At 36.0% G+C, this 27274-nt stretch overlaps 1 protein-coding gene across 1 annotated transcript in view; it reads right to left on the bottom strand.

The window, feature by feature from the left end:
- Positions 1-27274, bottom strand: part of Ttc6 (tetratricopeptide repeat domain 6) — a 204786-nt gene that overhangs the window by 114541 nt on the left and 62971 nt on the right. The window contains exons 4-6 of the mRNA XM_071607402.1: positions 26608-26738; positions 23370-23561; positions 12712-12847 (exon numbers count right to left, since the gene is read on the bottom strand). Coding sequence (XP_071463503.1) covers positions 12712-12847; positions 23370-23561; positions 26608-26738 — 459 coding nt within the window. The remainder of the gene's footprint in view (positions 1-12711; positions 12848-23369; positions 23562-26607; positions 26739-27274) is intronic.

The raw sequence follows: 27274 nt of genomic DNA, 5'->3' as shown, positions 1-27274 counted from the left end.
GAATTTCTGGAGTAAAATATGAAGACCCAAACCCAGCAAAAAAAAAAAAAAAATTCACAATTAGAATGTGACAATGGATTTTGGGCACTTATATTTGTAATTAGAGATACACGGCAACCATCCCATACACTTGGTCATATTATCCTCTCTACCAACAGAATATTTAGAGAAATGCAGATTTTGCAGTTGCCAGGTAATTTTGTCCAACAAATTAATTCAAAATTAAGCATCTTTTCTAATTTGTCCTCTGTTCTGCTAGGCACAGAGCATCACCCAATGGTGGGCAGACCCACAGCCCAGAAGTCCTTGCTTTAGGATGAGTAAATGCCTCCAAAAGCAGCTGACCACACGTCTTCCAGGGATCACATAGAAATTTGAAGGATTTCAAGTATTCAACTATGTCACATACAATATGATAATTCCTCCTCCTGTGCAGCATTTTAGACTTCCAGCAGCTTTAGCATCTAGAGTAAAGTCAATTCCCAAAGTGTGAGATACAGGCTTTCAGGGGCAAGTTGGGTAGGGAGAGGTCATCACTGAACAAGAGGTCATCAGTGAACAACAGCACTTTGTTTTTAAGGCAATGTACTAATGCTTTTACAGGAGAGACTTGATCAAATTAAATTGGTAAAGAAACACTAATCATGGTAAATTAGTTTACCCTGCAATACTTAAAGCATTCTGAATTGTAGAAAAATGATTAGAAACAATGGGATTGGCAGCTGCTAGAACTTGGAAGGAAGGTATAGAATGCATAGTGAACTGAACTGCTAAAGCATCCTAGTTTAATTTAGTGTTTAACAGCACCTGTACTGCCCTAAGGTTATGTTACATATATTACAACCCAGTACAATAACTCATGTTCATATTGATGACTTAAGGCCAGAATATTCTATTCAGTGAAGCAGAGAGACATGTAAATTAATTTCAGAGGTACGTTAAGATTCATATAAATGAAGCATAAGGCACAACACCAGTTTTCAAAATGTAATCTGAGACCCTGGAAAAGGTTACCTTGCCTTTTTCACTGTGTTGACATTTGCACTGATGGTGAAAAATATATATGTGATAGAACTGACAGTACCTTAGCATGAATCAAGGCAACAGCACCTTAAAAATACCCTCCAGGAAGCAGGAAAAATCATTAATGTTATTAAATCGCAACCTTTAAGTGTACATTTTTAATGATCGATGTGATTAAATGAGAAGTACACACAAAATGCATCTGCAGCCATGTTTTAGTCCACTTTTTTGCTGCTGTGACTAAAGGACCTGGCCAGAACAACTATAGAGGAGGAAATGTTTATTTGAGGGCTCACAGTTTCAGAGGTCTCAGTCCATAGACAGCTGGCTCCATTCCTCAGGGCTCCAGATGAGGCTGAACATCACGGCGGAAGAGTGTGGTGGAGGGAAGCATCTCACATGATGGTTAAGAAGCAAGAGAGAGAAATTCTACTCCCCAGGTACAAAATATATACCCCAAAGCCATGCCCCTAATGACCCACCTCCTCTTGCCATACCCCACCTGCCTCCAATTACTACCCAATAAATCCCAACAGGTGATTAATTCCCTGGTTGGGTTAAGGCTCCACAACCCATCATTTTACCTCTGAATCATTTTCATACTGCCTTACAGATGAGCTTTTGGGGGACACCTCACATCCAGAGCATAACAGGCCATAAGTGAAGTATGATAGCAGTTTTAAGGAAAAGCATGTGTGGTCTTGTTTGAGCTATAAACTGAAGTAGAAACTAGTTTTATTGCAGAGGAAAAACATCAAACTCTAGTTATTGAGAATTAGGTTATGTGGCAAGCATTTTCTTAGAAGGAATGAGGCAAATCTGTCACTTCAAACATTTCACAGTACTTGTGCCAAAAAAAAAATTGGGATTTTTTTAAACTAAAAGTAAAAAATAATTAATTAATTTTAAAACTTGGGACTTTTGAACAAAATTAGAACTTCAGAAAATTTACAGCCCTTATTATGTGCTTGCCAGATCCCCATTATTAAAGATTTGTCTGACAATATTAAAAAATAAGTTACTTAGATATTGTATACATAGTAAAACATATCAACATTTGAAGAGCCGCATAACTTGATGCGCAAATTTTCTAGATGACCAATGCATGATGTTACAAAATCATCCATGAGTAAAAGATCCACTCAACATACAAGATTAGCCAATAGATTTTAATGCAATAAGATATGAGAAAGTAATTGATATGGTTTCAGAGTTCAATTGCAATAATTTTTTTTGGTTTTATGAATCATCGTTCAATAAATCATATTTTAAGCTAAACTTAATATTTGTCTTTTTGTTTTCTTTTTTCCCCTTGCTGGTCCACTGACCATAATTTTGTATTAAGGTTTTTATTTTGTAGATTTGCATGCAATTTTTAAAAGTAAAAATAATAGAGATCCCACCTACCCTTTACTCAACTTACCCCAAGGCACCACCTTGCAAACTGTATAATACACTATGCTGAACAAAATGTTGACATTGATACAAAGTACAGAATAGTTCTATCATCATGAGGATCCCTCTTGTTGACTTTTAGTCCTACCCATTCTTGTCCCCCACCTTGAAAACCTAGAACCCATACAATGTTATCATTGCAAGAATGTTATATAATGAAATCACATAGCCTATAAGCTAGAAATGACTTTTTAATATAATTCTCTAAAGATTCCTCATTGTTATTGCATGTATTAATGGGGCAGTCCATTAATGGTTCACTGGTTTTTATAGCTGAGTACTATTCCATGGTATGGATGTACCACAGTTTGCTTAATCCATTGAAGGATATCCAGAGTCCTTCCAGTTTGTTTTTTTTAATAAAGCTGCTATAAACATTTGTGTACAAGTTGTGAGGCAATCACGAATTTTCATTTCACTAGGATAAATGCCTAGGCATGCAATTGTTGGGTTGTCTGGTTAGCGATTATTCTTCCTTTTAATTGCCAAGTTATTTTCCACAGAGCCGAATCATTTTACATTCCCACCAACAACATGTGAGTGACCCAGTTCTCCACATCCTTACTAGCACTTGGTGTTGCGACCATTATTTTATTTTAACCACTCTGTAGTGACATCTCATTGTGCTTTCATCTTGCAGTTTCCTAACAGCTAATGATGTTGACCACCTTTTCATATGCATTATTTCCATCTACATATCTTATTGGTGAAATGTCAATTAATGTCTTTTGCTTGTTTTCCAATTAGATCATTAGGTATTTTTACTGTTAGTTTTTTGAAAATTCATTATGTATTCTAGACACTAGGCCTTTGCTGGATATGCGTTTTGCAAATATTTTCTCCAAGTCTGTAGCTTGTACTTAATCCTCTTAACAAAGTCTTTTTGCAGAGCAAACGTTTTTAATTCTGATGAAGTCCAATTTATCAATTTTTTTTCTTTTATGGATCACTTTACCTAGCCTTAACTCCCAACAATCTTCTCCTAGTTTGTAGTTTTACATTTTTACATTTAAGTCTGTGAACCATTTTAAGTTAAATTTTTTATGATGCAAGACTTTAAGTCAGCATTCGTCCCCACCCACTATTGTTGTTCAATTGCTTCAACAGCAGTTATTGAAAAGGCTATCCTATGTCCATTTAGTTTTTGTACCTTTACCAAAAATCAGTTGTGCATATCTGGGGCAGTCCATCTGTGGATTTTCTGTTTTATTCCACTGAAATATGGGTTCATCCCTTCACCAAGACCACACAGTATCGATTACGATAGCTAATACAAATAGTCTTAAATTTAGTAAGTTGATTCCTCCCATTTTATGCCTCCTTCTTAAAGTTGTTTTATCTATCTAGTTCCTTTACCTTTCCTTATAAATTTTAGGATACTTTTGTTTATATCTACAAAAAAAAGTCTTGTTGGAATGGAAGTTTGATGAAAATTAAATTGATCAGTATATCAGTTTGGAGACAAAATGACATGTTTACTGTGTAGAGTCTTCTAATCCATGAACACAGAATATCTCCATTGAATTAGGTTGCTGTAATTTCTTTCGTCGGCATTTTGTAGTTTTCAGCATTCAGATCCTGTATAGGTTTTGTTAGATTTACACCTAATTACTTCACATTTTGAGCAACTATAAATCATATTATAGTTTTTATTGTAGGATTTATATGTTCATTAAGAGATACACAGGAATAGAAGGGAATTGTTTCTGTTGTATTGTATCTTGTGACTTTACTGAACTCAATTATTAGTTCTGTGAGATTTATCTTTTACATATTCCTTAGAATTTTCTATATAGGCAATCACACCATTTGCAAAATTGTATTGTTTTCTTTCAGTTCTGTGGTGCTTTGCATTCTTCTTCCTGCCTTATGGCACTGACCAAAATTTCCAGCACTGTGTTGAGTAAGATGGTGAGGGAAGCCATCCTGGCTTTCACCATTAAATATAACGGTGGCTGTAGATTTTGGTAAGATGTTCTTTTTCTAGTTGTAGAAGTTTCCCATTATTCCTATTTTTCTGAGAATTTTTATCAGGAAAATGGATGTTGACTTCTGTCATGCTTTTCCTGCTTTGATTGATATAATTATGTAATTTTTCTTCTTTATTCTGATAATATGAGGGATTGAAATTGTTTTCAAATTACTGAGCCAGCCTTCAAAATCCCTGAAATAACCCGCTTAGGCCATGCTGCCTAGGTTCCTTTTCTGTATGTTTCAACTCCATGTCCTAATATTTTAAGGATATTTTATACCTAATATTCATAAGGAATTATCTTTGTTCATTTTGTGCTCCTATAAGAGAACACCTGAGACTGGGTAATTTATATATTAAAAAAAACAGAAATTTATTCTTTCATAGTTTGAGAGGCCAGGAGATCCAAGATCAACTGGAATCTTGTGTGGGACTTCTTACTATGTCCTCACATGGCAGAAAGCAGAAGGGCTAAGAGGAAAAAAGGAAGCTGAACCTATATTTTTTTATTACAGCAATAATCCTATCTATGAGAGCATCCTCATATGATAATTATTTCTTAAATGATTAACATGGGACCACCTGTTAATACTGTTATGATGGCAATTTAATTTCAGATTTAATGGCAGTTAAATTCAGATTTAATTTCAATTTAATGGCAATTTGAGTTTAGAAAGGGATATTCAAACCAAAGCAAGAATATTGGTCTATTATTGATTTGTACATACTTTGTGGGGGTGGGGGTAGGTACTGTCTTTGTCTAGCTTAGTTAACAGTATTGCTAGCTCTATAAAATGAATCTGGAGGCCGGGCTGAGGATGTAGCCCATTAGTAGAGCACTTGCCCTAGTATCTAAAAAAAAAAAAACCTTCAGACATGTTCTCTTTTCTTTTCTGAAAGAAATTATATAGAAGTGGTGCTAATTCTTCCTTAAGTAACTGGTGAATTCCTCTCCAGTATAATTATGTGGGCCTGAATATATTTAAGAAAAAAGGAAAAAAGAATATTTGAGAAAAAATTCCAAGAAATATGTAAAAGATAAATCTCACAGAACAAAAATAATTGAGTTCAGTAAAGTCACAAGATACAATATAAACAGAAACATTTCCCTTCTATTCCTCTGTATCATTTAATGAACATATAAATTCTACAATAAAAACTATAATGATTTATAGTTGCTCAAAATGTGAAATAATTAGGTGTAAATCTAACAAAACCTATACAGGATCTGGATGCTGAAAACTACAAAATGCTGACAAAAGAAATTCTTAACAGTTATATATTCAATTATCTATTTCATGTTTGGAAAATTTTTTGATATTATTTCATTGAGTAGATTGTTCATGCCTTTGGTTTGGACCTCTATGCCTTCCTCTATCCCAATAACTCTTAAATTTGTTTTTTTTTTACGCTATCCCATATTTCTTGAATGTTCCTCTCATGGTTTCTTACCATTTTCACTGTCTAGTCTACATTCTTTTCAAGATTATATATTTTATCTTCATTGTCTGAGGTCCTGACTTCCAAGTGGTCTAATCTTTTGGTGATGCTTTCAATTGAGCTTTTAATTTTATGCCCTTCTTTCTCCTCAGCAGGGCCACATCACCCTTCTGACAGTGCTGCATTGTTTATAAGGAATTTACTATGAAATCTATCTTCAATACAAAATTATATGAACTCACTTCTAGAAATTTCCTTTATGTCTTGATTGTCAAAAAGGCCATGATAGATATTGTTTCATTACAAATTTATCATAGGGAAAAGAATTTTAGTTAAGTTAAAACTTGGGCTAGGGATACAGTTCAGTTATAGAACACTTGCCTATCATGTGTGAGGTATTGGGTATTTGGTTTATTGTTTCTTTCATTTCAAGGATTTCTCTTTGGTTTTTCTTTAGAACCTCTATTTCCTTATTGAAGTAATCTTTTGCTTCCTGTACTTGCTCATGTAGCTCTTTGTCAAAATGATCTTTTGCTGCCTGTATTTTCATCCTTTAATTCACAGAACATTTTAATTATGTACATCCTGAACTCCTTCTCTGTAATTTCATCTGCTGTGCTGGCCATGGATTCTAATAATGTGATATCTTGATTTGTTTGTGGCACTTTCTTCCCTTGTCTTTTCGTGTTGCCCATGTGTCTTCCTTTCTAGCTCTGTGAATCTGAGGCATTGGGTTTTACCCTATTGGCATATAGTGCCCCTATAGGGTTCCAATACCTCTCCTTAAGGGGAAGGACAATGTTAACAGATCCCAATGTAAACAAAATACCACCTAAAAACAAATAGTTGTTATTAAGACATTTATAGTTTGGTCACAATGTACAGAAATGGTGAATTCAGTTATTATCTACAATATAACCCATAGGTTTGTAAAAGGGTTTACAGTTTCTGATGGTGGACAAAGAACTGGGGAGGAGGTGCAGGAAGACATGCTGAGGAGGAATTCATGAGGATATGGAATTGTTATGTCTTAGGAAGTGTGAAAGAGAAATCTAAAGAAGAAGGTTAGTAGCAGGAGAATAGAGAAGTAGTAATTATGGGTAGACAAGTAAGAAGGAAGACAGTAGAGTACATTAGACAAACATATATTAAGAAAAATTTTAAAAATGCTAAAATAGTAAAAATTGGAGAGGAAAAAACAAAAAATGAAGAAAAAAGAATATACAACAATTGTAATATACTATTCAGTTATCTCAGTCCTCAATATCCTAATTCATGCAAAGTACTTGGTTTCACGTATGTTGGGAATGTGTGGGCAGGAGAATAGAGAGAAGAAAAAAAAATCTCAAGGGAATAAAAAAGGATTGTTTTGGTTGCAGATCATTATCTTTCCTGCTTCCCTTATCATCCAATAGGTGGGGCTGTCTGTTCTTAGTTGGTATCTCCACCCTCAGTGTGGTGGGGGTTACCAGGGTGTGACAGTTGGTCCTACTGGGAGTCTGCACCTCAAGAATCTCCTTTGGGTTCTGCTCCTCTGATGTGTGCACCGGGTCTTATCTCCTCATCTCGCCTCACAGTTCCTGCCCTCTAAATTAGTCTCTAAAGTGTATCTCCCTCACCCTCTCCTTTTCTACTTCCTAGTCAGGAACCTTTCTCTCTGGGGGTCTTGTGTGTTGCACTCTGGTGGCTGCGCACCTGTCATGGAGGGCTGTTTGGAATTGGGCAGTCACTCTGCTGAGTTAGCAGCTGCTGGGGACTGGGAGGAATTAGAAAACTATGGGTACCTGGTTATCCAGTGTTCCAAACTGGTAGTTGCCCCAACTAAAGATGGTGATGGAGGTGTCCCAAGATGGAGGCTGATGCTTTCAGTGAAGGGGTGTTGGGTCGGGTGGGGGGAGCCAGGCAAATGCATTGTGCGATGCATTCAGAGATGAGCTCTGTGGTGTACTGTGTTGCAGATGTAGGCTTTCTTCAGAGCCTGTGATGTCCAAGGTGCAGGCAGGCTCCCATGAGTAGGGGACTATGGCAGTAGCTGCTGAGTCCCAAGATGGAGGGGACCAAGGAGCCCCACGTTAGTAGATGAGGGTCCACACAGCAATGGCAGCTTGAGTTCCTGCATGTGGGTAGCGACTGAGTGTCCTTCATGGGAGCGGTGTCTGGAAATTCTGCACCTGCACTGATCCCAGCGGTCCCCCTTATGGCACCCTGCATGGGCAAGTAGTTAGGAGTCGGGAGTCCTTTTCTAAGCTGAGGCCTGGGGCCCCACAGGACACAGTGGCCATGATTATTCCTGTGAAAGATCAGCTGTGGAGTGGTCCTCTATCACTCTCAGCAAAACAGTATTCCCATTAGTTGAGACCCGGGTCACCAAGCAACACAGAATGCTTCCTCCCCCTGGCCTGCCATCTTGGATTCCCCCTCAATTATCTATTTCCATTGAATGAGCTATGGCAGTTTGGGGGTTTTTTTTTGAGGAATTTCTCATTTCATCTAAGTTGTCAAATTTGTGTGTGTGTAGAGTTGTTCATAATATTCCTGTAGTGTTCTGTTGATGCTTTCTGGGGTCCATGATAATTTCTCGTTTTATTTCTATATTGTTAATTCATGTCTTCTCTTGACATTTTTTCCCCATCAATTTTACCAGAGATCAATTTTATTGATCTTTTCAAGAACTGGCTTTTTTGCCAGTTTTCTTTATTGCTTTTCTGCTCTCGATTTCATTGATTTCTGCTCTTCATTATTCATTCCTGCCTCTTGCTTTGGGTTTATTTTGCTCTTCTTTTTCTGGGTTCTTGAGATGGGAGTTAAAATGATTGATTTGAGACTTTATTTTTTTCTATTGTAAGCATTTAATGCCATAAATTTCCCTCTCAACCTTCTTTCAGCTGTGTCCCACAATTTTTGATGTGTTATATTTTCATTCATTTCAATGCATTTTGAAATCACTTGAAACTCTCCCTTCAGCCCATTGATTATTTATAGCTGTATAGTTTAGATTCCTAATGTCTAGAGGTGTCTTCTGTTATTCTCTTGTTATTGATTTTTTTTTTGTTTGTTTGCTTCTGCAATGGACTCTATTCTGGTATACATGTTGTGGTAAATGAAAAGAATATGTATTCTGCTTTTGTTGGTTTCTGCATACTTCAAGTTTCAACTAGATCCTGTTAGTCAATGGGTCTGTTGAGTTCAATATCCTTACTGATTTTCTAAAAGTGTGCTATTAGTTGTTGAAAAGGGGATGCTGAAGTCTCTAACTAGAAAAGTAGAATTGCCTATTTCTCTTGTCAGTTCTATAATTTTTCTTCATATTTTGCTGTTCTGCTGTTTGGTGCATGTATTTTCTCAGATTATTGTCTTCTTGGTGTATTCACAATTTTATTATAATACAACACCCCTTTCTGTCTCTGATAACTTTCTGTACTTGGGAAATTCCTTCCATCTGATATTAATATAGCCATTCCCATTTTTCTTTGTTTAATATTTGCATATTCATTTTTACCATCCTATTCTCAATGTGAATCTATTATTGTATTTTAACTCCATTTCTGGTAGAAACCACACAATTGGATCATGTTTTTTAATCCCTTCTGCCACTCTGTCATGTAATTTGTGTATTTAAACATTTTATATTTCATTTAGGGCTGACGTATGCCATTTTAGTTTTTGTTTTCTGTTTTTCTGATTTCTTTTGATTATCTGTTTTCTTTCTCCCTTTCTGTTCATTTCTGTGGTTACTTGAACATACTTTAAAATTCCACTTTTAAAATTGTGTTTTTGAGTAAATGCTTTACATAGCTTATTACTTGTTGATGTAGATACTAGGAAACATAAACATAACTTACCACAGTCTACTGATGTCATCATTTTACCAATTCAAGTGACAATGTAGAAGACTTAGCTCCCTTTATGTCTCTTTACCTTACCCCATTTATAATTGTCTTTAGGAATTTGCTCTGTACACATTTACAACCACATTAGTGTGATAATGTTTGTTTTGACTGATACGTATACTTAGGAAAACTCAAAAGGAGAAACACCACTATGGTTTTTATCCCTATTTTTGCTGTACATGTTCTTGTTCCTTCCAGATATTCTTTTTTGTTATTGTTCCAATTAGTTATACATGATAATAGAATGTATTTTGACATATTATGCATATATGGAGCATAACTTTTCATTCTTCTGGTTGTACATGATGTAGAATTACATTAGTCATGGAATCATATATGCACATAGGATAGTAATGTCTGACTCATTCTACTCTTTCCTTTTCCCATTCTGCCTCCCTTCCCTTCATTCCCCTTTGTTTAATCCAAAGTACTTCTTTTCTTCCCTAACTCCCACCCCTTATTGTTCTGATAGTTGTTCTTTATCATTTTCTTTCTGTTTAGAGAACTTCTTCTAGCCATTCTTTTAGGGTAAGTCTGTTGGCAACAAATTCTCTTAATTTCCTGAGAATGTCTTTATTCCCCTTTAATCCTGAAGAATATTTCTTTGGATACAGGGAGCTGGGTTCACAGTTCCTTTCTTTTCACACTTTAGAAAATATTCTGCCACTTACTTCTAGCTACCATAGTCTCTGAGGGGAAATCCACTTCCATTCACATTGCTGTTCCCTTGTGGTTAACATGTTCCCTCTCTCGTTGCTTTCAGGATGTTTTCTTGTCTGGTTTTCAGAATTTTTACTAATAAACTTACTTAATTAACATATATTTGGGTGTTTTCTATTGGGGGTTTTCATAGAATCTGTAAATTTGAATTGCCAAACTGGTGAAATATTCAGCCATTTTTTCTTTAAGTTATTTTTTCAGTCTCTCTCTCTTTTTCTTCCCCTTTGGGATCATCATAACACAAATATTAGATCTTTTGTTATAGTCCTACAATCCCTGAGGCTAATTACTATTTTTTTCCAGTCTATTTTCTTTTTATTGTTTAGATTTGGTAACTTCTAAGGTTCTGTCTTCAAGTTCATTGATTCTCTACTAATTTTACTTTTCAGTTCACTCCCTAATGTTTCAGGTTTCAGTCATTTTTTAAGTCTAAATTGTGCCTGTTTCTTCTCTGCATCTTCTATTTCTTTACAAAGTCTTACTTTCTTTTTTTTTTTTTCTTTGTACTGGAGATTGTACCCAGGTGTGCTTTGCCTCTGAGCTATCTTCCTCATCCTTTTTAATTTTCTTATTTATATTTTAGTTTTGAGACAGGGTCTTGCTAAGTTGTTGAGGATCCCACTAAGGTTGCTGAGACTGACCTCTAACTTGCAATCCTCCTGCCTCAGTCTCTAGATTTTTAGGATTTCAGTCTGTGTCACTGTCCTTTATGAATCTATTTTTTTAACTATGTTGCAAAGTTGTTTGTAATTGGTCATTGGAGCATTTTTATAGTTGCAGCTTTAAAATTTTGTTGGATAATTTTAATGTTTCTGAGATCTCAGTGATGGTATCTATTGATATTCAGTTTGAGATTTTTCTAGTGCTGAATAAGATTAATAAATTTCAGTTGAAATTTGGATATTTGGGGTCTTAAGCCATAAGACTCTAGATCCTATTTAAACCTCCTGTTAACTGACACTCTACTAGACCTCCTCTGATTCCACCGCTGGAGAGGGGTGTGGCTTGTGACTAAGATGGGGATAGAATCCCTTATGGTCTCACCTGACAGCATGGGGGTGTCTCATTACCACTCCATTAGAATCAAAGTAACTGCTCAACACGCAGCCCTCTTTGGAACCATACTGGCAGAAGTGTTAGTGTTCTTTCTACTCTCTTTACTGGTGGAGGTAGAATGGGGACAGTTTTTTCTGGAATACAACAGTTATTTTTCTAAAAATTTTCTGATTTTCTGTTCTGCTGGGTTGCACTTCTCCTGGTTTTTGGCTAGAGATAGCAGGTTTTGGATTTTTTTGTTTTCTTTTTTGTCTTTACCTGTTAGCATTTCCAGATTACCAGCTTTTTCAGCTCAAGTCTAGGATATATGAAGCAAAAAGAGAAAGAAAGAAAGAGGGAGGGAGGAAGGAAAGAAGGAAAGAAAGAAAGAGGGAGGGAGGGAGGAAAGAAGGAAAGGGAAAGAAAGGAGAAAGAGAAAGAGAGGAAGGAAGGAAAAGGGAAGGAGGGAGGGAAGGAGAAAGAGAAAAGAAAACCCATGTCATTCCTTGAGTCCTAAAGCTCCTAGCTAGTATGCCTCCCTCTCTCCACATGAACAGTTGTCTCACCTTGTCATGCCCAGGTTTTTGACCTGTAATGGGCAGGAAGAAGAGGGAAAACTGATTCTACCCTACCTTACCCAGAAGTGGAAGTCTCACAGCAAACTCTCAAGATAACTACTGCTTCTTAAATTTGGATATATTAAAGAATATCTTAAAATTATGTACAAAATGGTATTAAGGTATTTTTTTTCTTTTTCAACTACATATCTGTTTAAAAACTAGAATTGTTCTCATATTAGTTCAATCAAATCACTCACAGAATTGTACACAGAAGTAGACTTGAGAATCCAGCTGTCTTCTATAAAGGCAGACAGCAAAGAAATTTTCGAAGTAAGTAAATAATCCTAGTTTTTTCACTATGTTTTTTGTTTTTAAAAACATAATTATTTCTCATAAAAATACATTTTTATATTAACAAATGACTTTATTACTACTATTTTAAAAATAAATATTTTGGCATTTTGTTTAAATTTCTAATATTGTAAATGTCAATATAGGTAGCTCAAATAAACCATTATTACAACCTCAGTAATTTTAAGAGTGTCAAGAGGGTCATAATCCAAAATGTTTGAGAATGTATGAGGTAAATAAAAGTAATACTGAAGGAAATTCTTACCTTCTCTCCTGAGAGTTGCAGGTTGTGAACATATTGCATAGTTCCTTGTGCCAATTCAGAAGGTATCCCTGGTGGCACCAGAGGGACACAGGCATAGTCTTCGTTTTCTCTCTTAACAGGAATTCCATACAGTATTCTAAAATGTAATTTTTAAAAATTAGTGTTTTTTACATTATTGATAAAGCAAAAAATGTTTGCTTTCTTTTCATACCTCCGTTAAAATAAACATATGGTCATTTGACATCGGCACTAAGTAAAAATTGTGAAAAGATCAAATACTCAAAAAGGAGAACCCAAAAATAATTTGTTTGGCTCTGAGTACCTCTTAATAGTAACCTTTGTGATGGTTTTGTTTTATTATATTGGAAAAATAATACATTCACTCTGTGAAAGCCCAATTATACAAGAGATCTAAAATTCTCTATGACCTGACTTCTAACCTACTCCACACTGCACACTCACAACAAAGATTTGGGGCAAAACACCAGCCTGAGCAGAACTGCCTTCTCACATTACAGTTTTGTCTTCTTGATCCACATCTTGCTGGGATGTACAGAAAATTGTTTTGGTGTCAGATCTTCCCTTGGTAGGCTACCAGCTACATATATCTAAGAATATATATATATAGGTTAAAAAAAATATCAATAAAAGCCTTAATTTAGCCAAAGATATGAGATAAATCAAACTTTGAAGGCAGAATGTATCATTAATGACTGACCTGTGGGTGGCTTGAAAATACATTAATTTTTGTATTGTGTAACTATTAAATATAAAATACATAATGAATAGAAAATGGGCCTCTACAGACTATAGTTCTATCAATTTCACATAAAAATATTTAGAGGTCTAACTTTTCTATTATATGAACAGCCAATACGAGTCACTAGATGTAAAAAATAAATATATACAACCTATTTGTTGATAGTATGCTAAAACTCTCAAATCCCATCTTACCAGCTCCTAAGGGGTAGTCTGCCCAACTCCAGACTGAAGAAGATAGGAATTTTCCAAAGTAGACTCATGAAAATAAGCAAACGTATCTCACCTTGCCAAATATCTGAATTCAAAGAGAAGTTAGATCTCAACTCCCAGCCTGGTAAATGTCATTGCCACCAACACCTACTCCATTCTACTGTGCTTTCCTGAGCTGCTGAGGATAAAGAGGTAAAAACCTTGCTGTAGCCAGTGTTCTAGATGTGAAGATGTAGGACCCACTAACCACTTCAGAAGGCAGAAAGTTCTGGGGTTTCTCTGGGCAAGCACAGGTGGGACAAAGTTGTCCGGTTCTTCGGTAGCAGTGTCCCAGTTACTCCTTTTGTAAATTGTCACTTTGGCCAGTGAGCATATTAAACAGACATAGTGTGGCTCCAGAGTCAAAAGTGGTGACAGTAGAGGCCACTGGATACCTAAATCTCAGCTAAGGTGGTGTGTTGACAGTATGGCTTTCAGCTTCCCACCTTCCTGATGAGGGAGGAGCAGCAGCAGCCAGTTAAGCATGCTGTGTGGTTTTTCCCTCAAGCCCTCCTTGACTAATGGTGATCTTTCCAACCTTTCCGTTGATTTTATAAGCATGAACTTGCCCTTACTCAATACCTTCACTAAAGACGTTCCTGTTTTCTGCAACTGAATCTTGACTGATATATTTACAAAAATGAAAGAACAGGAATAGGACTAGGGACTAAGAGAGGAAACCCAGAGTATAAATATATCAAGACCAATAAGAAAGTTCTAAGATTAGGTTGTGGGGAAAGGGTGGCACTTTGGTCCCCAAAGCAGCAGTGTTGGGAGCTGGGGCCTAGTGGGAAGTGTTTGGGTCATGGATTTAGAGCCCTTATGGAGGGATTAATACCTTTCTTGAAGAGATGGGTTAACTATAGTGGGTGGGATTTTTTCTCCCTGTTTCTCATTTGTTAGCTTTTCCTCACCATAACCAAAATACCTGGCAAGAACAACTTTGAAGAAGGGAACTTTTTCTGGCTAATGGTTTCAGAGATTCAGTCCATGATCTGCCCACGCCATTGCTCTGGGCCCAAGGTGTGGCAAAACCTCGCAGCAGAAGGGCATGGCAGAGGAGCACTGCTCCACGGATGGAGGCCAGGAAGCAGAGAGGGGAATGGGTCCCAGGTGTTATGGCCTAGACATGAGGTGGCCCCCAAAAGTGTGTGTAATTTTCAGAGGTGAAATGCTTAGATTATAAGAGTTGTTAGATTAAGTCAGTGGATTGATCCACTGATATAGATTAATTGGGCGGGAACTGTATGCAGATAGGGTGTGCCGGGAGGAAGTAGGTCACTGGGAGTGTGCCTTTGAGATTTATATTTTGTCCTCTGGCAAGCAGAGCTCTCAGCTGCCTACTTGCCCTGTCCTGAGCTGCTTTCTTCCACCACGCCCTTCAGCTATGATGGACTGTTTTATTCTAGACACCATTTCTTTAAAGCACTAAACTGATTTTACAACCTATTTATGGGGTCTGAATCCACAACCTGGAAAGCATTAGCTTACATAAGCGAATGTTTAAAAAAATAGACTCCGAAGGTCTGGAAAAATCTTCAGGAATTCATCTTCTTGAAGATGCTAATCTACAAATCATTTTCTGTAGCCTTGTATAATTTTTTTCTTTAAAAATTTCAAGAGAGGAATGTAAATACTCTGTATGCATTTTAAAAATCAAAGATGATAGTCTCAAAATGGTGAGTCTACAAAAGAGTACACCTATAATTATATAGAATTTTTTTTTTTTTACAAAATAAGATTCGGGGGCGGGGGGGGTGGGCATTGTATTTTTAAATCATTGTAACTTCATTGCTACATGCAAACAGTGACATCTGGTGGAATGACATTGTTTTACTTTCCAAAAAAATTTAGCTTTTACATAATGGAGTTATGGGAACAGATAAATTTCCAAATAATTCCTTGTTTGGGTATTTCCATTTTTAAAAAATGTACTAATAGAATAGCAAACATTGATAGACCATCCTGATATGGCTTTTTTTTTACTCCAATCTGTATTTTTAAAATATGCTGAAGGCATACTAATAGGACTATTTGTTCAAAGTAAATAAAATAGAAATTTAAAGGAGTTTACTATTGATTCTGTCTCTAACTGTACAACCAGCCATGATGTGGGGTACAAAACTTTGTCTCCTTGTTTATAACATGAATGGTATGTGGAGTAGGACATAAGACATCAAATCTCTGATATATGTACTTCTATGGCACATATCACCAGCTAGACCTCAAACAGGAATTATATCTTGTGCTCTTTGGTATGATACCTTAAGCTATTGCCTTGATTATGCAGCACTGAACAAAGCCACATAAGAGGTGAAGATGGTGTCAGAATCAGCCTAACAGCTAAGACATGGCAGACGATGTGGAGAATGGGGAATGTAAAAGTTAGGTCACTCCCAGAAACCCATGCTGGAAAGAAATAGAGAACAGATGATAGAATACAATATTATAAATGAAGTATAAAGATTGTAAATGAAGAGGCTGGGGCTGGGACTCAGCAGTAGAGCACTTGTCTGGCATGTGTGAAGCCCTGGGTTCAAATCTCAGCACCACATATAAATAAATAAAATAGAAGTCTATCGACAACTAAAAAAAATAATAATCATTCTTTAAAAAAACAAAATTGTAAGTAAAGATGCTCCTCTATGTCTGGTATCAGAAAAGGTTCATCATTTGACAATGACACAGTAGGAGAAGTGGGGGATCAAGTAATAGCATATATAAAAGTAAGATTTTTTTCAGACACTCCAGAGGTTTCAGTGGTTACATAATTAACATCAAGGAAGTCTCCCACAGTTAGCAAGTCCCCATCCCTGGCTCAGATTCAGAAACAGGATTCTCAGTTTCTAGGAAGCAACAAGCAATAGTAAGATTAGATTCCCACCCTAATATAAGCAGAAGTTCCGATTCCAAACTGAGGCACAATGGAGCAAATGCAGACTACCATGGGTAAGTAAAAGATGCTTCTGTCTGCAATTACAGCTCCTCAAACTCTTCCTAGCTTAGGTCAGAAAAAACAGGATGAGTGATTATTCTCCTACCAGAGACCTAAAAGTAATATTTTAATGCCTCCAAGATGAACAGTTAAGAAATGCCAGTGAAATCTACCCTATATTAACTTTGGGTAGCCAGAGATGACCTATCTTCATTCAAAGATGAGTACACAGAAAAAATCCAATATTAGTTATATGAAGAAAGCCTTAAAGTATAAGAAATAATAAAGTATTCAAAGAATTGAATGAAGAATGTCTTTTTTGTTGTTGTTGTTGTTTTGTTTTTTTGGTACCAGGAATTGAGTCCCAGGGGTACTTAATACTGAGGCACATTCTCAGCCCTTTTTATATTTTTATTTTGAGACAGGGTCTGACTAAGTTGCTTAGGGCCCCAAGTGCTGAGGCTGGCCTCAAACTTGTGATCCTCAGCCTCCCAAGTCACTGGGATTACACTCATGTGTTACCACATCCAGCAAGAATGTCCTTTTGAAAAGATTTAATATAGGAAACAAAAAAAAAATTCTAGAAAGGTTCTACCTTACAGTCTCTAAGAAAATATTTAAATGTTTTCATGAAACAAGTAAGAAAAGTTCAGATAAAACAAAAGACTTACAGTTTTCCCAAGATATAACAGTAGTAACAAAAATAAGAAAAAATGCTGTAACAGTATTGAAATAGGAGTTATTATGATATTTTTTAATATTCAAGCCTTAGAAACTGAAGCCACTGATGAACAGAGGTTTGAAAGGTGAATGTAAGCAAAATAATAGTATAAAAAACAGTTAATGAAGCACTAACAAATAGCTAAATGTTATTCCTGAAGAAATACATGAAATAAACATAATGGAAACGTTACTCAAAATAAAATAGAAAAAAAAATCCCAAACCAAGGAGCAATATATTAGCATATCAGAGGGGCTTTGCATTTAGTGGAAAAAAAATAATTAGAAAGCAAAGCATTCTCAAATATGTGCTTAGGAATTATTTAATTTAAAATCCTATGAGTATCTAGGAGGAGAAGAAGAGAAAAGATCACATGTGAATAAAATAAAAACAGGCTGGCTGCAGATTTCTCTCTCACAACACCAGATATGAGATAATGATACAAACGAAAACACAGATAAATATTGGTGAATATGACAGATTATAGGAAATACCAAAGAAGCAAAAAAAAAAAAAGAGAAAGAGGATATAAAACAAAATGACAAAAATAATACCAAGTACTTCTTCTATAACAAAAAATGAATACAGGATGATTGAGGGATTAGGAGGAAGGGAAGGAAAGTGAAGGAACTGCAGAATGAAATTGGCAAAATTATACTATGTGCATGTATGAAGATATCACAATGAATCCTATTTTTATGTATAATTATAACGCACCAATTATAAATAAATAAATAAAGGGTGGATGACTAGCAAGGTACTTAAGGGAAGGCAATCAGGGGGAGGGAAAGGGGAAGACATGGGGACTGCATGGAGCACGTTATGTGCATATATGAATATGTCACAAGGAGCCCCATTATTATGTATCATTTAATGCACTAATAAAAACATTATATTAATACTTTTAAAATAAATTTCTGGTTAGCTTATAAACATTCAAATTGATGTGATCTAGAAGAGGCACGACTAAGAAAAATTAAAATGTAAGAAAGAGCTAACAATAATATATATGTAAAGCAAAACATGAGACAAGGTCGTTTTACTTTGTGTGGGTTGAGTATACTATCTACAATGAAAATGTATGGACCACAGTTAACAATCTCTTAAATTTTTTTTATTAATGTGGGTCAAAAAGTTACACAGGCAGTTTTATATAAACCATCAGTGAAATAGAACACAAGTCTATATAACAGGTTCACAAACATGTTGGAATTTAATGTATGAAAATCTGTGCTATGGTTTGGGTATGGTTTGCGTCTATTTCCCAAGAGTCATGTGCTGAGAGCTGGATCCCCAATATTGTGATGCTAAGAAGTATTAAAACCTTTAAGAGGCAGAGAGCCTAGAGGTCATTTTTGCTCATACCTTTCTTTCTTTGACTTCCTATCCCACCATGTGATTTCTCACTCCCTCAGCTTCCCAACATTGGGATCCCATCCACCTTTAGGCCTTCAGCAGAGTTAAGCAGAACCAGCATCATGCTCTTGAACCTCCAGAACTGGGAGCTAAATAAACCTTCACTTTTTATAAAGTACTTAGTTTCAGGTATTTAATTATAGTAACAACAAATAGATTAACACAACTGGCATTTCAAATCACTGAGGAAAAGAAAATTTGTTAGATAATTTATGTCATGCAATTGGCTAGTCAGTTGGGGAAAAATAATAATGTTTATTCTTCTTAATCAAATAAATTGCAGATGGATAAAACATTTATTTTTTTAAAAGGAAGTCACAAAATAGCTTGGGAAAAAATATAACAGAATATATTTAAATGTAAGTGTGCAATGGCCTTGTAAAAATGTACCAAAACTAAAACACATAAAGGAAACAATTTCTAATTTTTACCACATAAAAATTAAAACTCTGTCTAGCATAAAACACCATAAATAAAACTGAAAAATAAAATGGAAAAAAATGTCCATAGTATGTATGCCAAATAATTAAGATCTTTAATATTAAAAGATCACTTAAAAATCCAGAAGAAAGAGATGAATAGTAAACTCCACAAAGATAGAGAAAAGACTGTTCTTGGTAGGGGGGTGTGGCTAATTGGTAAAAAGCAATTATAATATATAGGCAGACCTAGATTAGATCTCCAGGGAAGGAAAGAAGGAAGGAAGGAAGGAGGAGAAAATTCTCAACTTTACCAGAAATGAATAATGTTTTAGTCAGCTTTCTCACTGCTGTGACTCAATGACACCACCAGAACAACTGTAGAGTAGGAAAGGTTTATTTAGGGGCTCACAGTTTCAGAGGTCTCAATCCACAGACAGCAGGCTCCACTCCTTGGAGCTTGAGGTGAGGCAGGACATCACAGCAGAAGAGTGTGGCAGACAGAAACAGTTCACTGTGGTGATCAGAAAGCACAGAGAGAGTCTCCACTCTCCAGATACAAAATACATACCCCATAGCCACACCCCCAATGAGTCACTTCCTCCAGCCACAGCCCACCTGCCTCCAGTTACCACTCAATTAATCCCACCCAGGGATTAATTCGCTGATTAGATTAAAGCTATAACCCAATCATTTCTCCTCCAAACCTTCTTTCATTGTCTCACACATGAGCTTTTGGGGTATACCTCACACCCAAAACATTAACAAATAAAATATAAAAATAATCTTAAAAAATGTTTTTCCTTACCAGATTAGAAAAAAAAAATATTAAAAACTGACAATTATTTGTTTGGCAAGAATTCAAGGAAATGAATAGTGTCAAGATTATTTTAAAAATAGTCACTGCATTTTGGTTGAATTAGTAAATATCATGAAATAATTTAAATGTTCACACATAAACTTGAATGAAAAACAACTAGAGCTACAGAATGTCTTGTATGATATAAACATGATTTATAAGAGCTGTCTGGAAGACTATTCACCAAAGCAACATTAACCTAAGTGTTAAACATCTTTAATGATTTGCCCTACTTTAAAACTTTAAATCTACAATTCCATTCTAAGAATTTTAATTAATGGCTATTAACTTCTCTAGACAGTACAAAAAATATTTTTAAAGCAAAACATGAAATATTTTATAGTTATCATCAAAATTGCTATTCAACCAGACATAAGTTTGAACATCATTTTACTATTTCAAATAAACTGAAGTATATACTCTTACCATTTCACTAAAATATCATTAGTGTTCATAAAAAATAACCATTACCATATGCAGAATGGGGAAATCATTAAAGCTATATAACCACAAGTATTATTCTGCTTTGGAGTTAACTTTTCATTGCACAGATAAAGCAAAAGGCTACCAAATAAAAAGTATTTTTATTTTGTGTTTATGATTACCTTTCTCCAGACACTTATTACAGCAGAAAAAAAATTATATATTTCTCTGAACTTGTAGACTCAGCAGACAGATATATTTTGAAAAGGTTAAGCTATGTTTAGCCAGATAATCCTCAAGAGATAGATGCCAGAGAATTAAATATTAGGTACTTAAATTAACTTCTTATTTGGTACTTAGGAACAAATTGCCAAGAATTATCATTGTCAAATAGTGTTATTGACTCTCTTGGAAAAAGAAAGTAAGGTCTACTTGAAGAAAAAAAATTAGAATTTGAAATAAACCAGCATTTTTAACACTTTGCATGAATAATAGAAACTGTTATTCCCCAAAATGATACTTGGCTTGCACAGCACTAATGGAAATGACTAGTTTCAGTCTTGAGTCAGTACTACTAGCTATGTCTTGACTTTGTATTCCCAGCTTTAGGCTTTTAAAGGACATTTCAAAAAATGTCCTGCTGAACTATTTCCTACAGAGATACTTAAACAAGAATTTCCAAAATTCTTCACATATAATTTTTTTTCAAAAAGTTAGCAAGCGTTGATTTCATCAATTGAAACTAAATGATTGGCAAACACATCCTAAAAATACATTTTTGCCTAAATAAAAAATAAATGTAATAATAACCTTCCTTCAAGAATTCAAGATGAAACTCATTGTGGTTCCAAAACACAGGGAAAACAGGTGATTTTAAACTGTGAAAGAATGCACTGGAGTGCTTCAATTTTCACCGAAAGTAAGGTTTAAAGAAATGGGTTCAGGGTATACCATAAAAAGTGTAGGTAAGTCACTCATTTTGTGATTGTATAATTAAAATCTTTTAAATATTATTTTCACTAGAATATTACAATGTACTGGAAAAGGCTCTATTTCATATAATATTTAATATTTTAATATTCTTAGAACATCTAATAGGTGGTTTTTCAGGATTTCCACTAGCTCTTCTAAAAGGCAGGAGCCTTTGGAGCATGCGTATTTCTGGGCAAGTAATATTGCCCCCCATGGGGATGAGAACTGATGCTTTGAGCAGGGGGAGGGTGGGATAACGAAAGCTTCTTGTTTTTATGTAGAAAGCACAGACACACATTCAGTACTATAAGCAGATACGCAGTATGTATAGTGTATCATAATTTAATTGGGAGGGGTGGTTAGGAGAACAAAAAGTCTTGAAAGTCTCTTTAAAAATTTACAAATAGGGAAAAAAAAGGGGGGGTTAAGAAAAATTCAGACAAATCTGGATTCTAATCACTATTCCAAGATAAGAACTTAGGCAAGTAACCTAATACCTTGGAGCCTGAATTTCTTCATTAACCATATGGAAATTGGGACTTCTTTCTTAAGTTGAAGATTTTAAAAGAAAGCATATGCAAAAGCACATGTCACAGTGCTCCAGAAGCTGTTGCCACTCAGTCAGGGTTAGCTCCCTTTCCTTTCCTCCTCGTTTGGAGATGCTGTAGATCATATACTCTTCACAAAAGACTAGGCAGATTCCAAGGGGCATTGAGACACAAGGAGAAATGGAATGAACTCCAAGAGGCAATGACTTTTGTATATGATCCTAGACCCCAAGTATATCTAAAGATGGTGAGATTAAGTTCAAAAGACTGGACTCAAGTGCCAAATCTGTAATTTTGTTAATTGTATAAATAGTGCTGAACTGATTAACTTTTATGAGCCTCAATTCCCACATCTGTATTTCAGAGTTCTTATTAAGAATAAATGAGGCCAGGTAGTTAAGCACCACTGAGTTCAATCTCTGGAAGGAGAAGGAGGAGGAGGAAAAGGAGGAGAAATTGAGGAGGCTGAGGTAAGAGGACTGCAAGTTCAGGGCCAGCCTCTGCAACTTAGCAAGACCCTGTCTCAAAAGAAAAAGTTTAAAAGGGCTAGGGATATATCTAAGTGGTAGAGGACCCTGGATTCAATTCCTAGTACAAAAATTTGAAAAAAAAAAAAAAAGAAGGAGGAGGAGGAGGAGGGGAGGGGAGGGGAGGGGAGGGGAGGGGGAGGAGAGAACTAATGAGACAATTATGTAACACCTTTTGGGAATTAGACTACTGAAGTTACCACGTGATAGGATACTGCTGTGGTTTAAATATGTCCTTCAAAGTTCGTGTGCTGGGAACTTAACTCTTAATGCAACAGTGTTAAAAGATGGGACCTTTAAGAAGTAATTAGATCATGAAGGCTCTGCCCTTATGAGTAGATTAGTGCCACTTCTGTAGAAGTGTGCTAGTTATCCCGGGAGTGGTTCCTGATATAAAAAGGATGAGTTCAGTCCCTCTTCCCCCATCCCCTACTGCTAACTATCTCACTCTTACTTTTTGCCCTTTACTCTTCCACCTTAGAATGAGCCAATCAGAAGGCCCTCACCAGAACTATATCTCACCAGACCCTCACCAGAACTGCCTCCAGAACTATGAGAAATAAATGTATTTTCTTTATAAACTACCCTGTCTGTTGTATCCTATCATAGCAACACAACAGATTAAGGCAGTCATGGCTCTTGTTAATATCATCAGGAAATGGAGATACTGATTCTGTGTATGTACTGGGGAAGCCATGGAAAAGAACAAAAATGGCTCCTCCCTACGGTCCCAAAACAGAATCATACCTTTAAAGTCTAAACCTCAAAGGCAGAATGTCCTTGACAGTGTCAAACTGTTTAAAACAAAATTACCAAAGAACACTTACTTATCTTTTTCTGTGTCTAGAAAGTGATCATCTAAGAAACATGATCCAAAAAATTCAACTAGGGTACGGTGGCCCTTCTTGCTGACAGTGTGGTACACACGAGAGGCCAGGTGCAAGTCAATGGGCAGCTGTCGGCCTGGGATGTTGGTGCACAGATCATGCATGTGAGGAATGGAGGGGGCTTGTAGAATTCTGCAACAGAGGAAAGGACATGAGCTACTTTTATCATCGTGTGATCTTCAGACACAAAATGCATTTATATTGACAGTTTAGTTCAGGCTCTAAAAAGGATGTGTGAGTACAGGAGATCAGATACAATTTTCATATTACAATCTCAGACTATTGTTTAGAGCTTCAAGCTCATTATCCAACCATCTGCTGAATATCTCAAACTAAATGTCCTACAGACACCTCAATATCAAACTCATTATCATCCCACCCCCCAGCCTCTTCTCTCCTCAATTTTGTAACTTAGTCCCAGACACCATTTCTAGCCAATGTGCTCTCCTCCTTCCTACTCTGCTTAAATGCTAATGCCCTTGAAGAGGTAGAATAACATATGTGGTACGTCACCCATTACCTAGCAGGATGAAACCCAGGCCTCTCTCAGTCAGTGTGGCATCTCCCTCACACTCTTCTGGAACTTGCCTCTCTCCTACCTTCCAAAAATAGGAAAGAAGGTGTGATGATCTGCCTTCTTCATGATTTGTCTTAGTCACTGACTCCTCCAGCTTCCCAAACTAGGTGTGGCTTCTAAGGTTTGAACCCCTCTTTCTACACTGAAAAAAAATATCTTCAGTGTTTCAGTTATTCTCTCTGTGCTCAGTGCTCCTAAATCGCATCTCTGGTATTACTATCTCGCCTAGCTTCCTCATCTTCAAGGTACAAATCATCTTTGAATCCTCTCTCCACTTGTATATCCAAGCTACCTGGGAGGCTGAGGCAGAAGGATCTCAGGTCTGAGGCCTGCCTGGGAAATTTAGTGAGACCCTGTCTCAAAATAAAACATAAAACAGGCTGGGTATGTAGCTCAGTGGTAGAGTACCCCTGGGTTCAATCCCCAGTTTTGGAGGATGGGGGAAAATAGCATTTCTCCCCTGCGCAGGGTTGCTCAGGTATGCTCCTTCTTCACACCCACTGCCATCACACTCCAGCACACCTGGGCCTGGATCTGAATCTCAGTTCTAATACTTGCAAAATGGATCACTGCCTTCTCTGAAAAGCTGCAGAAAAATCAGAATAAAAAAAATTCTAGCTCTTATCTTTGTAAGAAATGATAAAAATAATAGTCCTATCATTTCAGGTCTGTGAAAGTCTCTTAAGAAACACTTGTTATATTTTTATTGTCATTATTATTTGCATTGCACAGCACCTACCCTGTTGGTAGGTATGTGTGTACATTATTCAGTCACTAGGAGAGAATGGTTATGACATTTTCACAACAGGGCCCAACAAGAACAAGACGTAAAATTTGTACATGTTCCTGTGGTGAAGGAAAAAAAAGAGAGAGATAAATCTAAAGCATGTAGAAATGCCTGAAAAATAGAGACCTAAAGGCGAGGTTGGGGAATGAGTGTCCAGGAAGCCAGGGCTTCAGGCACTCGGGGTCCTACAAAAGGGCTTTGAAAAAAGAGAGAAGACCAAAAAGTAAGCTCCCATGTCAAGCTCAAATGCACCATCATTCTGACTGGGACAGGTCCTGGCTAGTGGAATGTGCTTGAGATTACATTACTGACTTATTTTTTCTTTGAAAAGCATCACAACTGATCTGCATTCCCACGTTCCCATTATAGTCTAGCATCATAGATTAGCAAGTGACTCTCCCTCAATTGTTGTGCTAAATAACAATATGCTGCCATAAAGGGCTGGATTCCCAAGAAAATAATGTGAGAGTTAGTCAGTGGTGAGAAAAGATAGGTTGATATCTGATTAAAGAAAAAGATGTTCTGAAAATTTTTTTCAAGATTCTCTTTTATAACTTTTTTTAACTTCAGATTTTTCTTCTTTTCCTGTTTCTCTCTAAAGTAAAGTGCTAATTTCTGTTTTAATGAATTAAAAGAGCACTACCTATATCAATAAGATCTACAAATATTTTTGGCATGCTCAGGAAAGGCCGTGTTTTTATAGCACACTCTCCTTAAGCAGGACTATTTGTCATTCTTTGAAACACAGAGACATAAAAAAGAAAAGCCTCTGACTCTGTGTGTGGTCATGCTACTTTGCTTAATGCACTAAATGCAAGGTTTTTTAGGGGAAAAAAATCAAGAAGTTTCTGCTTCATTGATAATCTGACAGTAACTATTTATTGAAGGTAAAATACTTGTTGTCTGCTGTCACTATTTGTTTTAATACATAATCTTGCTAACTAAATGAGCTTAAAGCAATGCAGATAAGCAATGGCATGTATGGGGTCACTTAAATGCCAATTTGACTGTTTCATAAACTTTGGAATTCTTTTACCATGACTCTATTCCCAGCTACTAAATTGTGAGTAATATCCATTTACAAAGTTGAGGCTGGCCATAAAAAAGGTTGTCTTCCATGTCCAGCACACTTTCCAGTGCCCTAAGCAACAACAAAAGCTAATAATTAAAGCTTCTTCAAACCCCCATAAAGAGTTAAATGAAGAATAATCTAGAATAAACCAACCCATAAAACCTAGTAGTGAAATAAAGAGAAAGCCAGGGGTTCAACCAGGTGAACAGCAAAACGTAAGCCATAATCTAAATTGTGTTTACATAGTGCTGTTCAAAATTGTGAATGTATTCCTGTGTGATGAGAAACTCTATCAAAAATATTGGTGGGGTCATAGATGAAACAGGAGGAGAAGAATAAATCCATTAACTGCTAAGTAAGTTGGCCTGTGGACATTTTGCGTTGGGTTGTCTTTTATCATAAAATCAACCCGCAGTATAATAAGCAGTTTATCCAAATCGAGCATTATAGGGTCCAAAACTATCAAATCTAACAGCTAACATTTAATTTTGCTATTTTCCCAAAGAGCTATTTTTTTTATTCCAGCTAGTATTACATTTATTAAAGTAAGTGCATTGGTCAAAATCAGGAATCGAAGGAAGCACAGACACATCTTAACTATAAAATCTACACCAAATTTTCCTTTGAGAAGTTTTAACTCAGATCTCACATATGAATTTCTAAAACATTAGCATGTTCATGCATCAATGCTACTGAATGACAGCTCTTCAGAGAGTAAAATTTGTAAATTTAATGAAGTTACTTTTTAGGCAGGTTTTTATCACGATGGTATTTTAAAGACTTTGTTAATCTCCATGCTGGAATTCTTGGTTTACTTTTTGGTTTTCTCTTAACTTCTTTTCCTCTGATTTGCAAGAGTTGTCCTGATTTCAACTTTAAAAACAAAGTATACTGTTAGGGGAAGTTGTAACATGAGAATTAGATCTTTTTTATTTAATAGTTTTTATATTTAAACTGCTGATTTCTATATATAGTTTATAACAGAATATAAGTGCTAAAGGTGAGCTACTTCCCTCTAAATACATTCCTAAATTTTTACATATACACCCTCATGGCAATAAAGATATTGGTACAATATATTTACAATATTCTTCATCCACAAATCCACTTTTTATCTCTCCCCCCACCCTTCCAGTGCTGGGCATAGAACCCAAGGCCTCACACATGCTAGGCAAGTGCTCTACCACAGAACTACATCTCCAGCCTGATTTACTCTTCAAGACTGGTATTTTTAGCAGAACTTAATCACTAGTTCCTTAAGGTTTGGCATAACTTGTGGTTAACTAGCACAAGCTAAAAAGAACTCAAGTGCTTTATATTATTATTTTGAGCAATGTTTACCAATTTATACTTCTTACAGTTGCACTGTTTTCCATTTCTACTGCTTGGCAAAAATCAAGTACGTTCTG

Source organism: Marmota flaviventris, chromosome 2 (genome assembly GCF_047511675.1).
Source record: "Marmota flaviventris isolate mMarFla1 chromosome 2, mMarFla1.hap1, whole genome shotgun sequence".
NCBI lineage: Eukaryota > Metazoa > Chordata > Mammalia > Rodentia > Sciuridae > Marmota > Marmota flaviventris.
This window is presented reverse-complemented; position numbering and strand designations above follow the sequence as displayed.